The sequence below is a fragment of the Zootoca vivipara genome, chromosome 12 (genome assembly GCF_965207765.1).
Source record: "Zootoca vivipara chromosome 12, rZooViv2.hap1.1, whole genome shotgun sequence".
NCBI lineage: Eukaryota > Metazoa > Chordata > Lepidosauria > Squamata > Lacertidae > Zootoca > Zootoca vivipara.
In genome coordinates this window covers 1537039-1550998 of record NC_142595.1, presented here as the reverse complement: position 1 = coordinate 1550998, position 13960 = coordinate 1537039, and the positions used below count along the sequence as shown (strand labels likewise).

At 47.1% G+C, this 13960-nt stretch overlaps 1 protein-coding gene across 2 annotated transcripts in view; it reads right to left on the bottom strand.

The window, feature by feature from the left end:
* Positions 1–13960, bottom strand: part of GRK3 (G protein-coupled receptor kinase 3) — a 118306-nt gene that overhangs the window by 15400 nt on the left and 88946 nt on the right. The window contains exons 13-21 of one of the 2 annotated variants that reach the window (XM_088655781.1): positions 13033–13140; positions 10890–10956; positions 9776–9876; positions 7046–7112; positions 6710–6805; positions 5915–6077; positions 1698–1834; positions 1518–1552; position 1206 (exon numbers count right to left, since the gene is read on the bottom strand). In XM_088655781.1, coding sequence (XP_088511907.1) covers position 1206; positions 1518–1552; positions 1698–1834; positions 5915–6077; positions 6710–6805; positions 7046–7112; positions 9776–9876; positions 10890–10956; positions 13033–13140 — 775 coding nt within the window. The remainder of the gene's footprint in view (positions 1–1205; positions 1207–1517; positions 1553–1697; positions 1835–5914; positions 6078–6709; positions 6806–7045; positions 7113–9775; positions 9877–10889; positions 10957–13032; positions 13141–13960) is intronic. The other variant, XM_035134716.3, reaches the window with a different exon arrangement.

The window sequence follows — 13960 nt, the reverse complement described above, 5'->3', positions numbered from 1 at the left end:
CCTGTCTTCTCCTGGGCGGGAGAGAGGAGATGCAGCAAGTGGGCTGAGATTGGATTCTGCTTGAGAATCAACAGGGTGGGCCTTTTCCTTCCACAGGGCAATATTTTCCCATAGGGCAGACCAGGGTGGGTGAGTGAAGGAGGCCAAGCTGATGTTCCAAGTTTTGGCATCTAAGCCTAGAAGCAATGGCATACTACTACTTCTTCCTGCTTTCCCTACCATTGCTTTGAAAATTCCTCAATATTTATGGAGAGGGAAAATGGGTGGCAATAATTCCAAGGCATTCCCCTTATGGAGGTAGACCAGGCAGGGCCAAACGGGGCCCTCCAGATGTTTTGGGATTACAATTCCCATCATCCCTAGCTAACAGGACCAGTGGTCAGGGAATATGGGAACTGTAGTCCCAAAACATTTGGAGGGCTAAGTTTGGCCATGCCTGAGGTAGACACACACTTTTTTTACCCCAGGTGGTTCATGAGTATTCAGACAGGAGTGAATATGGCCTTGGTTAGGCATATCTCCCCCCCCCCCCCCATTATTTACTGTTAACATTGTTGATTATGTAGCTTTAAGTGAACAGAGTCAGATCAGACGAAGGCTTCTAGTCCACCCTACTGCACTACTCAATACAGGAAATTAAGCACAAGAGCCCCTTGTGCGCAGGCTTTGCACCAAGACATCTGGCTGGAGGAACAGCCCAGCACCCCTCTAGGTAACGTCTTCCTATGGCTCAGCTTTTCCTCATGTTCAGCCCCTGAGATCTACCGTAATACTGCCCTCTGGAGAAGCAGACAGAGCAAGTTTTTTCCCTTTTCTGCGGCTAGCCTGGATGTGTGTCCCAAAGCCCTTTCATGGATAGCTTACCATTTTCAATGGGGCCCAAGGATGCAGAAAGAAATCAGTCATAACAATAATTCTGTATAAACAGCAGGAGTGAAAAGGGGAGCTCTGGTAAAAATCATGGGGGCTGCAAGGGAAATGGGGATGTTCCCAGGTGAACAGATGATTTCCCCTAAAGCAGCAACAAAGATGCTCTCTTCTAAAGCTGCTACAGGGCACATCTCAGGGTCACCCTTACAAAGCAGCAGTTCCCAAAGGCCCAGGACCTGTGACACACTTCACCTGAATCAAAAGCACAAGAAACAGAGCTTCACTCTTGCAACCGAAAAAGGGCCACAAGTGGAGCCCACAGTGGATCTGGGCACACTTCCTGCCTGGTGAAAAAAGAAGTGCCAGATTTAGAGATGTTTTGGGGTGGCTCCCTTAGAGGGTGGTAATTCTTCAGCCTCAAGAGCCAAAGTGCCACATTCAGCCAAAATGATGCCCTCCAGGTGTTTCAGGCCACCAGCCTCGGCCAGCCCAGCTCAGCAGAGCCAGACTGGGAAGAGAGGAGAAGAGCAAAAGGCTCCCAGCTCTGTGGGTTCACAGGAGCTGGATTCACTTCCTCACAGCCTGTCAATCATCCCTGCAGGGGCGGTGCTTTGGGAATTGCTGCTAGGCAGGTTTCATTGCCTTACCGCTTGCGTCTTTTTGTGTAAGTGCGCCAGGTGTCCTAAACAGGAAAACAAGAAGATTACAGGCTACCTGGAGCACCTGGAGCTTGGCATGTCCCCTCCTGCGTTGGCCCCTCAAGCCTCAGCACACCGGGGAGGAGGCAGGGCACCCACCGCCACCACTGACACCACCTGCCAACTTACACGTGACTCTCCTTCTCCGCGCCATTCAAGCCGGTTTGGAAAGAGGTAAAAATAGCGCCTCTGCCACTGAGTCAGGAAGGGGTTCCCCAGCTTCAGCATGTACCCGTGGATGATGCAGTCCTTCCCCAGAGCATAGTCTGTCACAAGGCAGAAAAAAGCCACCGTTAAGGGGGCAGCTTTGCAGCTCTACAGCTCCATCGGCACAAGGAGCAATTTGCAGAGGAAGATGTGCCAGAAAGAGGTCCCTGGAGGCTACAGTCAGAGGGCCACTCCATACATGCCTCAATTTCCCCTTGTCCATGTAGTAGCATATTCCTCCAACTACTGCTATCACACATTTTAAGAGCATAAGGAGAGTTTGCTGGATTGGGCATCCAGCATCCAGTTCTCACAGAGGCCAGTCAGGTATGACAACAGGAAACCCACCAGCAACACTCTCCCCTCCTGTGCTTTCTAACAGCGTCTATTCAGAAGCACTGCTGCCTCCAGCTGTGCCGGCAGGACATTGCCATCTTGGCTAGTAGTCTTAAAAATTCCCATGAATTTGTGTAATCCTCTTTTAAGCCACCCAGGTTGGTGGCCACCCTGCCTTCTGTGGGAGGGAGTTCCATAGTTTAACTATGCGTTGTGTTTTGAAGGACTTTCTTTCATCTGTCCTGAATCTTCCAACATTCAGCTTCACTGTGTTCTAAGAAAGGGAGAGAAACTTTTCTCTGCCCAATTCTTCATGCTATGCATAATTTTATAAACTTCTATCATGTCACCTCTTTCCCCTAAAGCTGGAGATTCCCTATGCTTTGAAAATCCAAATAGGAAATCTATATTCATTGCATAGGGAATCTCCAGTTTTAGGGAGGAGAAAGTGGGACAGCAGTAGTTGGAGGAGAACCAGGGGCGTAGGAAGGGGGGTGCAATCCGCCCCGGGTGTCATCCTTGAGGGGGGTGACAAAACAGCACACTGTGGGGGTCGGGACACCGCGAGGCCTGGCCTGCAGCATGCCCAAGCTACGCATCTCTCCTGGGAGTGACATGGTGGCTCGCAGCACAGAGCCGCCCCCCGCCGCCCCCCTGGGTGGATTGCTGCAGCACCCCCGTGTGCTGCCCCTGTGTGCGGATCACTGTAACGCTCCCGTGGGTGGTTCTCCCCGCCCCTGCCACTCCAGGTGCCGGAGCAGCCCCTGAGGAGAACTCTGTATGGAGGGGGAATAAAAGGAGGCACAAGAGGGGTTGACAATCCATATTAAACTGAGACTGAGCTATGGACAGGCCCTAATTCTCTGTTCCAAAGTATCTGGCTGAAGTTGCTTTCAAAGGGGCAAGGCAAATTAAGGGAGAAAGAGGGGCCCTGATGTCTCTGTGCCACCACTATGTTGAGAGTCATCCTGCCAACTGCCAGGGGCAACAGTGGGAGAAGAGAGTTGCGTTTGTCTCCTGCTTGGGGGCTGCCTGGTGCAGCCTGTAGGCATCTGGACCCACTGGCCTAATGGGTCCTCTCTGGTCCGATTCAACTGCTGCAGGGCTCTCCTTTTTTCTTTAGAGGAAGGAGAGAGGAAGCAGCAGAAGCAGTAGCACTAGTGGACATCCAATCAGAAAATCAGAGAATCTTAGAGATGGAAGGGCCCTCAGGGTCATCTAGTCCAACCTTCTGTAATGCAAGAATCTCAGCTCAAGCATCCATGACAGATGGCCATCCAACCTCTGCTTATAAACCTCCAAGGAAGGAGAGTCCACCACCTCCCGAGGAAGTCCATTCCACTGCCAAACAACTCTGTCAAAAAGTTTTCTGAATCTCCTTTCTTGTAACTGGAAGCCATTGGTTTGAGTCCTACCCTCCAGAGCAGGAGAAAACAAGCTTGCTCCCTTCATGTGACAGCCCTTAAGATATTTGAAGATGGATATCACATCTCCCCTCAGTTTCCTCTTTTCCAGGCTAAACATACCCACCTTCCTCAAACTCTTCAGGTTTCATTTCCAGACCCCTGATCATCTTGGCTGCCTTCCTCTCCATACACTTTACAGCTTCCAAATAACCTTCTTAAATTGTAATGCTCAGAATTGGACACAGTATTCCAGGTGTGGTCTGACCAAGGCAGAAGAGAACTATTAATTCCCTTGATCTGGATCAGAGGTCAGCAACCTAAGGCCCATGGGCTGGAAACAGCCCACAGGGGTCGTTTATCCGGCCCACGAGCCGCCCCCGAACCAAGCTGCCCGCTCAGCGAGTCCTCACACGCTGCACGGGGACTCTCTTCCGCGGCACTGGAAATCGCTTGTGTGTATGCCCAGATGCCAAAAAACGCTTCTGCACAGGTGTGATTTTTGGCGTCTGGGCATGTGCACAAGCAGTTTCCGGCATCATGCTGTGCCCGCCTGGCTCACGGAAGATCTATGCAGCAGTGATCCATCCCATCCCCAGTAAGCCTTGCTGACCCCTGATCTGGACACTAGACCTCTGTTGATGCAGCCTAGAATAATGTTAGCTTTTTTGCTGCTGCATCACACTGCTTAAGCTTGTGGTCCACCAAGACCCTGAGAAGCCAGGTGCCTTCCATCTTATATTTGTGCATCTGGTTCTTTCCACCTAAATGCAGAACCTGACATTTATCCTTATTAAAATTCATTTTGTTAGCTTGATTTTGAATTCTGATTCTGTCTTCTGCGTCATTAGCTCCCCCTCCTAGTTTGGTGTCACCTGCAAATTCCTTAATCCAAGTAATTTATAAAGACGCTGAACAACAACGGGCCCAGAACAGAACCCTGCGGCACCCCTCTTGTCACTTTTCCCCAGGATGATGAGGAACCATTAATTCAGTCAGTCAACCAGTTACAAATCCACCTAACAGTTACCTCGTTTAACCCACATTTTACCAGCTTCCTTGTGAAAATATCATGGGGGACTTTGTCAAAAGCCTTGCTGAAATCAAGATACACTATGTACACAGCATTTCCCTGATCCACCAATTTTGTAATTCCATCCAAAAAAGAAAACAGATTGGTCTGACATGACTTATTTTTGAAAAACTCATGCTGGGTTTTAGTAATCACAGCATCCTTTTCTAAATGCTCACAGACCAACTGTTGAATTTATCTATTCTAGGACCTTTCCTGGTATTGATGTCAAGCTCACCACTTGGTAGTTACCTGAATGTTACCTGAAGATGAATATTGGAAGATTCGGGGCAAAAGAAAAGTCCTTCACATGGCACATAGTTAAACTATGGAACTCCTTCCCATAGGAGGCAGTGATGACTACCAACTTGGGTGGCTTTAAAAGAGGATTGGCCAAACTCATGAAAGAGAGCTATCCACAGCTAATAGCCAATCTTTACTGGTGCAACTTTATTCTAGTGGCTGATCTGAGATCACAACAATAAAGTTTGATTCTCTGGATACTACCACCATGGTAAGTGCTTCCAAATATCACTGGGAACTGCAGTGTTCTTATGCTTGAATGCTGCCTGCCGGTTTCCCACAGGCATCTGCTTGGTCACTGTGGGACTAGATGGGCCAATGGATCTCCCTATCCTCTCAGGATGGGAGGGCAACAGGGGTGAATGTGAGCAAAATGCAGTTACATGTACCAGAGGGACTTGAGAATCATCAGCTCACACATAGCAATAACCTTCGGATAATGAGCCTCCTGCACAACATCCATTCGCTCCTACCGCTCCACCCCCCCACTGCCTGAAGCCTCCCACCCAAAGACCTTTGCTGCCCTTTGTGCTTCGAAACACAAAATCACCTGCCCTATGCTTTGCTTCCTTTTGCTCAGCACTCCTGCTCTCAGATCCCACTGTAATCCAGCCTCGGTACACACAACAAAAATAATTCCAAATTCATGTCCCATCTAACCCTTCCTTCCCCTTTCCCTTTTGTCCCCTGTGCACTGAATTATAGACTGAAAGCTTCCCCCCAGGGCAGGGATCTGTCCTCTTCTAAAGCGCTGCCCACAATGAGGGTACTATCTAAATAAAGAAACTAACAAGCAGGTCCCCAGTAGCCACAGTCAATCCTTATGCATCTGGGATTCAGCAGGAAGAACTTCCAAGGCCCCTCTCCTTAAGAAGTCAAACAGCAGTGCAAGGGAGCACTAAGAATCATAAAAAGAAGTCCTTAACAACGGGAGAGCAGAAATCAGCCCCCAAAAACCCTCACACTCTCTGCCATGACTTGGCAAATCCCACCTCACATTCCAGAACCAGAACTGCCTTTGCTACCTTCCTCGTGCCCCAGTTGCTTGTTCTTCGCTCGCTTCCTGGCTTCAATCTTGTCCGTGTCACTGTTCACTGCATCATAAACTGTTTCTGCCACTTCTTGTTGCCAGCGCTCTGAGATGACCAGGGGAAAGTTCTTGTACAGTTCTTGGTCACTATCAAGCAACTGATAAAAAGTGGGCAATACAAGGAAGCAGAGAGAGAGAAGAGACATTACCAAAAGGGCAAAACCAGCTGCCTCCCATCATATCCCTAAAACTGATTGGAATTATGTCTATGGATTAAAAAATACACCATCGATCTGGAGAGGAGGGAGTAATCCTACTGGGAGAAATGGACCTCAAGTCCCAACCTTGTCTTGGACAAAGGCCTTTCCAAACAATTCTTAAAACAATTCTTAACGTTGAATGTACAACTTCCATCATCCTTGACCACTGGCCACACACTGGCTGGAGGTGATGGGAATTGGAGTCCAACAGGTCCCTAGAGGTCATCATGTTGGGGAAATCTTCGAACGGCCCTCCTTGCACTAGCTGGGCCAGTTGAGGACACATCCTCAGCTACATTGCACCTTCCCCATCCATCACCCTCACTTGCAATCACTCTCCCATCCCGTTACGGACCACCGGCAGCCAAGAAGACTTGGCATCTGCCTTCCCGTGGGACCTGTTTAGAGTGGCCTCTTGCACAGGAGGGTCAAACGAGAAGCACAAGAAGCTTCTGGGTGAGCATGGTGGAAATCACAAACAGCCCACCTCCTCTGGTCTCAATGGCTAAAGGAAAATGTGCCCCTCACACCTTGATGCCCTTTGTGTCTTCCTCATCAAAGGAGCCAATGTCAAAAGCATCCGCCGCATTCACTTCTCCCCGCGGAGGAATCAGAGGCGGCGTGTACTGCCAAAGCAAGAGCAGCAGAGTTACAAATTCACAGGCCATGGTGATACAGAGTCATAGTAAAAGGTAGGCTGCCCTTCAGCAGAGCTATCAGGACAATGTGTGATAAGAATTAAAAACAAATAGGGCAAAAATTCAGCACAAAACTACTTCAAACGCCCCATTTGAAGTTTGGGTGCCTCAAAGAAAAAATGTACAAGCATACATAAGGGGAGTGATTAAAAAATAGCAGCAGCTCACCTTTTGCAAGTAGACATACTGCCAGTCAATGCCTTTGAAGAAAGGGTGCTCCTTCACTTCCTGCGCCCTGATGAATGAATTGCAACCAGATGGTGATTGTCTTAGGCCATAATGCTTTCAGGCAGGCCAATCTGCTATGAACACAGAGGGCTCTATATGCCATCTGGCAAACTGTCCTAGCTCAGTATTGTGTACATTGACTTGCATCAGCTCTCCAGAGTTTCAGGCAGGAGACACTCATGGCCAGGGACCTAACCTGGGGCCTCCTGCATGAAAAGCAGGTGCTCTATCTCCTGAGTTACAGCCCTGCTGCTTTAAATATTTTGAAAGGTAGCTCAGGGCTATCTAGGTGCTACAGTGAGGGGGGGGGGAGTATTTGATCTCCTGCTAAATTTGCCTGAAGAAATGACCAGTCCATAATTTTACTGGTAGGTTTATTGTAGCTGTGAGAGACAGAATAACCACAGGAAAAACCCCAGCAACCCAGAAGACAAAAGTCAGAAATTGATGTGCATTATAATGAGTGAAATAAGTATTTGATCCCCTATCAACCAGCCAGGTGTCAGGCTACCTGGTATCTTCACTGTATGTAACAAGCTGAGATTAGAAACACCTGCTGTAAGGGAGAGGTTTTACCTGTAATCCCAGCTTGTTACAGCACCTGTACAAAAGACACCTGCTGACAGAAGCAATCAATCTTGCAGATTCCAAAGTAGCCACCATGACCAAGACCAAAGAGTGGTCCAAGGATGTCAGGGACAAGATTGTAGACCTGCACAAGGCTGGACTGAGCTACAAGACTATTGCCAAGCAGCTTGGTGAGAAGCTGACAACAGTTGGTGCAATAATTTGCAAATGGAAGAAACACAAAAATAACTGTCAACCTCCCTCAGTCCATGCAAGATCTCATCTCGTGGAGTTGCAATGATCAGGAGAATGGTGATGAAGCACTACACGGGGGGAACTTGTCAACGATCTCAGGGCAGCTGGGACCATAGTCACCATGAAAACAGTTGGTAACATACTACACCGTGAAGGACTGAGATGTTGCCGAGCCTACAAGGTCCCCTTGCTCAAGACAGGCCCGTCTGCAGTTTGCCAATGCACATCTGAATGACCCAGAGGAGAAGTGGGTGAAAGTGTTGTGGTCAGATGAGACCAAAATTGAGCTATTTGGCATCAACTTGCTGTGTTCGGAGGGGGAGGAATGCTGCCTATGATCCCAAGAACACCATCCGCACCGTCAAACATGGAGGGGGACATATTATGCTTTGGGGGTGTTTTTCTGCTAAGGGGACAGGACACCTTCACCGCATCAAAGGGATGATGGATGGGACCATGTATCATCAAATCTTGGGTGAGTACCTCTTTCCCTCAGCCAGGGCATTGAAAATGGGTCGAGGTTGGGTATTCCAGCATGACGATGACCCATGACAATGACACACGGCCAAGGCAACAAAGGAGTGGCTCAAGAAGAAGCACATTAAGGTCCTGGAGTGGCCTAGCCAGTCTCCAGACCTTAATCCCATTGAAAATCTGTGGAGGGAGCTGAAGGTTCATGTAGCTACACATCAGCCTCGAAATCTTACTGACTTGGAGAGGATCTGCAAAGAGGAGTGGGACAAAATATCCCCTGAGATGTGTGCAAACCTGGTGGCCACCTACAAGAAACGTCTGACCTCTGTAATTGCCAACAAGGGTTTTGCCACCAAGTACTAAGTCATCTTTTGCAAAGGGATCAAATACTTATTTCACTCATTATAATGCACATCAATCTCTGACTTTTGTCTTCTGGGTTTCTGGGGTTTTTCCTGTGGTTATTCTGTCTCTCACAGCTACAATAAACCTACCAGTAAAATTATGGACTGATCATTTCTTCGTCAGAGGGCAAACAGGCAAATTTAGCAGGGGATCAAATACTCCCCCCCCCCTCACTGTATCTATGTCATCAGAGTATCAATCCATAGAAATGGAAAACCAACATATTTTCTCAGGACTGCACTGCTATTTGACAAATTGATCAATATTATTTGCATATGTTCTGAAGCAAACAGCATGCTTCTTTTGCTTTTCTGTTCATTTTTAGACTCTGCACTTCTCTTGTGTTGCAGGGGGCATTCTGTCCTAGGCGAGAGGGAAAGGGAAGGAATGCCTCTTTGGAGACAGGGCTTGCCGTCTGTATTACTTGTATTAGTTATTTTTTAAAACAAAATCTGCAACCAATATATGAAGGGTGTCTTTTCACTGATTAATTTATTCAGCAAGGGCAGCCCTAGATCTTTTGTTGAAGGCTGAAGTAAAACTTCTGAGGGCTACTAACTTCAGCCATGATGGCTACCATGTTCCACCTCCCCTGCCAGAGACAGCACAACCCTGAACACCAGTTGCTAGAAATCACAATGGGGAGAGTGCTACTGTTGCACTCATGGTAACATAATAAGAGCTGGCTGGATCAGGCTCGTGGCCCCTCAAGTCCAGCATCCTCCACTCCCAGTGGCCAACCAGATGCCTGTGGGAAACCCAAGAGCACTCTCCCCTCCTGGCTTACAGCAACTGGTATGGCTGCTGCCTCCAACTGTGGAAGGTCCTGCTTTCTGCCTTCCCAGCAGGGCTTCTGGCTGGCCACTGTGAGAAGAGGAGGCTGGGCCATCTTTAGCCTCCTCCATCTGCTGCCTGGCTCTATGGATGTTCTTAAGGCATGCAGCACTTCTTCTGTCAGTGAGAACTTACCCACTACCCTGGCAGCCAAGCCTCTTGCTCATGTCTCGCTGGAGAAGACCTTCCAAAAGAGACTTGAGTTCAGGGGAAAAGGATTCTGGTAATTCCACATTCTGAGAAGAAAACAGGGCTGTAAGCTCAGTGAGAGTTGAATGGAGTTGCTCAAAGGTTAGGATCCTCCAGACAGGTATCAGGGCCCCCTACCCACAAAAAGACCCCACAGAATCATCTGCAAGCAAAGACGGCAGCAAAAAGGAGGAAGCTGTGGTGTAGGTGAGGCTGAGAGATGGTGACTGGCCTAAGGCCTCCAGAACACTTGTCTGACACTCTAACTACTACTCTCAAGGCTGGCTGGGCTGATGTTATTTATTTAACAACTGCATATACTGCTTCATAGCCAAAGTGGCATAGCAAGAGAAAATGAGACAAAATTCAAAGGCTACTGATTCCAAAAACAATTACGGCCATCACTACAACTACAGAATTAGTTTTCCATAAAACAGTTCAGCCTCCTTTAAAACAAAAAAAATGTCTTCCTGGTAACTGAACTAAGAGCAGCCAAGCACTTTGCAGAGGCAGATTCAGTGGAAGGTTGGATCAATAACCTTGAGGGCCTTCTCTGTGGTGGAAGACCACCTTTGGGGCAGCCTCCCCAGAGAACATCTCTTGTTGCTGCCAAAGGAAGAGTTTGGGATGCTCTAACTTTTAGTATTGCTTCATTAGGCTTTTTATAGAAAGTTGGGTTTTTTTTATAGAAAGGAGGCTATTGCTGCTCTTCATTCATTGTTTTCCAACTGATCTTTCATTTTAATATTATTGCAAACTGTTTTGAGTGATGGCTTGCACCTGAAAAGAAGTATAGTAAATGATTGAAATGAACGAACCACGTCTGGCCAAAGAGTATAACTGCAGAGTAACAGGACCATGATACAAAGCATAGAAACATAGAAAGCTGCCTTACTCGGAGTTAGACCATTGTCCCCTCTAGATCAGGAATATCTCTGCTGGCTGGCAGAGGCTCTCCAGAATTTCAGAAATGAATCTCTCCCATGTCTAACTGGAGAGGTCAGTGGGGATGAACTATGACCCTTCCCACAAACACAACGACAACGTTCAGAATCCTTACCACGGTGAGTGTCATGCGGTCAATCTCATGCTTGTCTTTGGTCTTGTGCTGCCTGAAAGGGCTGTGCCTAGAGAAAGAAGAAAAAATAAAGCACTGATTTGGTGTGTGGGGAAGCAGGGAGAGAAAGGAACGGAAGGAAACAGGGACATGAGCACTAGGGCAGCACATGGGAGAATGGGATTAATAAAATTAGCCAATGCCCTCCGGGTGTTTGGGATTAAAATCTCCCATCAACCCCTGTCACCACAGTTGTATGATCCTGCTGGGGCTGATGGGAGTTGTAGTCCAAAACATATCGAGGTCACCAGTTTGGTAAAGGCTGCATTAAATGCATCCACACACAGAGATGGGATCTGCTCCTTTGGATCAGGACATAGAAACACTTTCATACCAGGGGAAAAGTTTTATATCCTAAACTGTAGAAGAATAAAGCATGTTCCTCAGCTGTCTGAAGTTCTGTGCTATGACATTCAGGAACACCCAAGATGTGGCATGGAACAGATAAATTGTGTGTGTGTTTCTCCAGCCAGTGGGCTACACTTGGCCTGCCAGGCCTCTCCAGCTAGTCCACAAGGTCACTTGGAGCAAGTCAGGCCCACCTACCCTATACCCTACATTAGGTATGGTGCAAGTAAGGGTGGGGCTTGGCCAAAAGCCCCTGCACAGCTTCTGGAGCATTGCACAAAGTAGGCTTGCAGGGCAATCCTACTAGATGCACATGTGAAAGACTTTCCTCATGCTCTTGAACCCAGCACTAAATAGGACTGACCTCACTGTGCATCAGCTGATGCAAAAGGAGGTCAATCCTGCTCAGTTCCAGTAAAGCAAGAGAACTCCTTGCAGGGAACTCTCTGCAGGGAACACACCCAAACCCAGTGCTAAGCAGGATGGAAAGGCCCTGCTGAAATCAAGGTTTTCCTGCTTTTTAGCAGCAGTTTCAATGAAAACCCATGCTCGGTCTAGCTGAGGCAGCAAAGTTTCAGCAGTTTCTGTTGTTTTAGAATCAGGAAAGGGTTTGCATTGGAGCAGCTGCTAAAACGAAGGGCTACCCCCTCCTTCATTTTAGCAGTGCCTTGCTGCCTGTGTGGTGCTTCAAAGTCCTGTCCCTGGCACTTCAAAGTGCCAAATAATCTGTCATTGTGACACTAGGTCCGCACCCTGATAGAAGCCTTTGTCAAAGCCACATGTCATTTCCCTAAATACTTGGCTGTTTTGAGAGGCAGGTGTCATTTTGGTGCAACTGTACCTTTCTAAAGTGGTGCATCTCTCTCTATATATATATTTATAATAATAATAATTTTACTAATAAACAAAAGGAACAAAATATAAAGAGCATAAAGAAATACTGTTACATCAGGTTGAAAGCAGTGTATGGTTGGACATTATCAGTGAATTTCAGTGAGTAGCCATTTTTCCATAAACCTGCTAGGCTGGTTCTTATGTATTCTTTTGAAATGTTAAATTAATCACAGTTACTATGGACCAAATTTTCTCAGTCCATTCAGCAGGAGATATTATTTTCCCACAATTTTTGACTATTATATTCTTAGCAGCAGTTATAAAGTTGAACACCATTTCTTTATCATTTTCCAGAATAACCCAGCAGAAATATTTAAAGTTCCAATGGGTATATGCTAGCTAACATATCAAAGATATTAGTCTGTTCATTAGTCTGATCATTTGGATAAAGTAATTAATTCTAGCAATCTATGACCACTGGTTAAACTTGGATTGGAACCAGGATACATATATGAGAAAATGGGTGTTAGATTTGGATCAAAGAATAACCAGGGGAAAATGGAACTTGATTTGGCTTAACTTCCATTCTAATATAATTTCAGCAGACCTAAATGAGAGCTGTTTTAAAAACCCCTATCAATGGTATTTAACATATACATTGAACTTAGTTTCTAAATTAGGATTGGATAAATGTTGGAGGTGTGGATTAAATAAAGCAGATTACATACATATCTTTGGGAATTGTTCTCAAATTCTGGAAATCACATTCTTTTTGCATCTCATCACAAAGCCCTGTTGCTCCAAGGAGCTCCAAACACTTCTCATGTGCACAACAGAAGGCGACAAAGGCTTAGGAGGATTCCCCCCCCCGCAGTTTTGCGTTCCCCAGGATGGTTGGGCTCACCCTCGGAGAAGCTTGAAGAGCATGCAGCCCAAGGAGAACCAGTCTGCGCTGCTGTCATAGGCCGTCCCTTTCTGGAGCACCTCGGGAGCCATGTAGCCATGGGTGCCGCTGTGATTAAGGGAGGCAAAAGGAACGAGTCAGAGAACTAGTGAATGCCTGGCTGCAGTTTAGGATGCTCTGGGGGCGATGCTTGATGGGCCACCTACCATGGTTCATTTCTAAAATCTGCAAGCAAGGAGCAGGGTTACTCATGGACATCCAATGAAGCTGAAAATAGGTAGATTCAGGACAGATAAAAGAAAGTACTTATTCACAACTATGGAACTTACTCCAATGGGAGGCAGTGATGGCTGCCAACCTAGATGGTTTTAAAAGAGGACTGCACAAGTTCATGGAGGACATGGCTATCAATGGCTTCTAGCCAGGATGGCTTGGCTCTGCCTCCAACTATGGCATCTGAATACCAGTTGTAGGAAGAAGCCACAGAAAGGAAGGGGGCTCTTGTGCTCAGGTCTGGGCTGGAGGGTTTTCCAAAAGAGGCATCTGCTTAGCCACTGTGGCAACAGGATGCTGGACTAGGTGAGCCATTGGCCTGATCCAGGAGGCTCTCCTTTTGTTATGTTCTTGAAACTCCCACAACTACTGTCTCTGAACCTAACATTCTTTTGATGCAAAGGGGCAGACGCTTTTGGTGAGAAGGTTCTGCAACAATTTAGTGCCCAAATTATGAAAAATGCTGAGAACTTGGCTAAACTCCAAGAATGAGTTTCTTATTGAAGTAGGTGGCCTTGGAGAAATACTTTGCTGTGCATGTGCTGCCCAAAGAGAGCTGAGATCAAACTGATCTGAGAAACAACCTCCTGGACATGCAAAGCAGGTGCCCTTTCCCTAAAAATAAGCTTAGTTTCTAGTCCTCATAGTTCTGAAT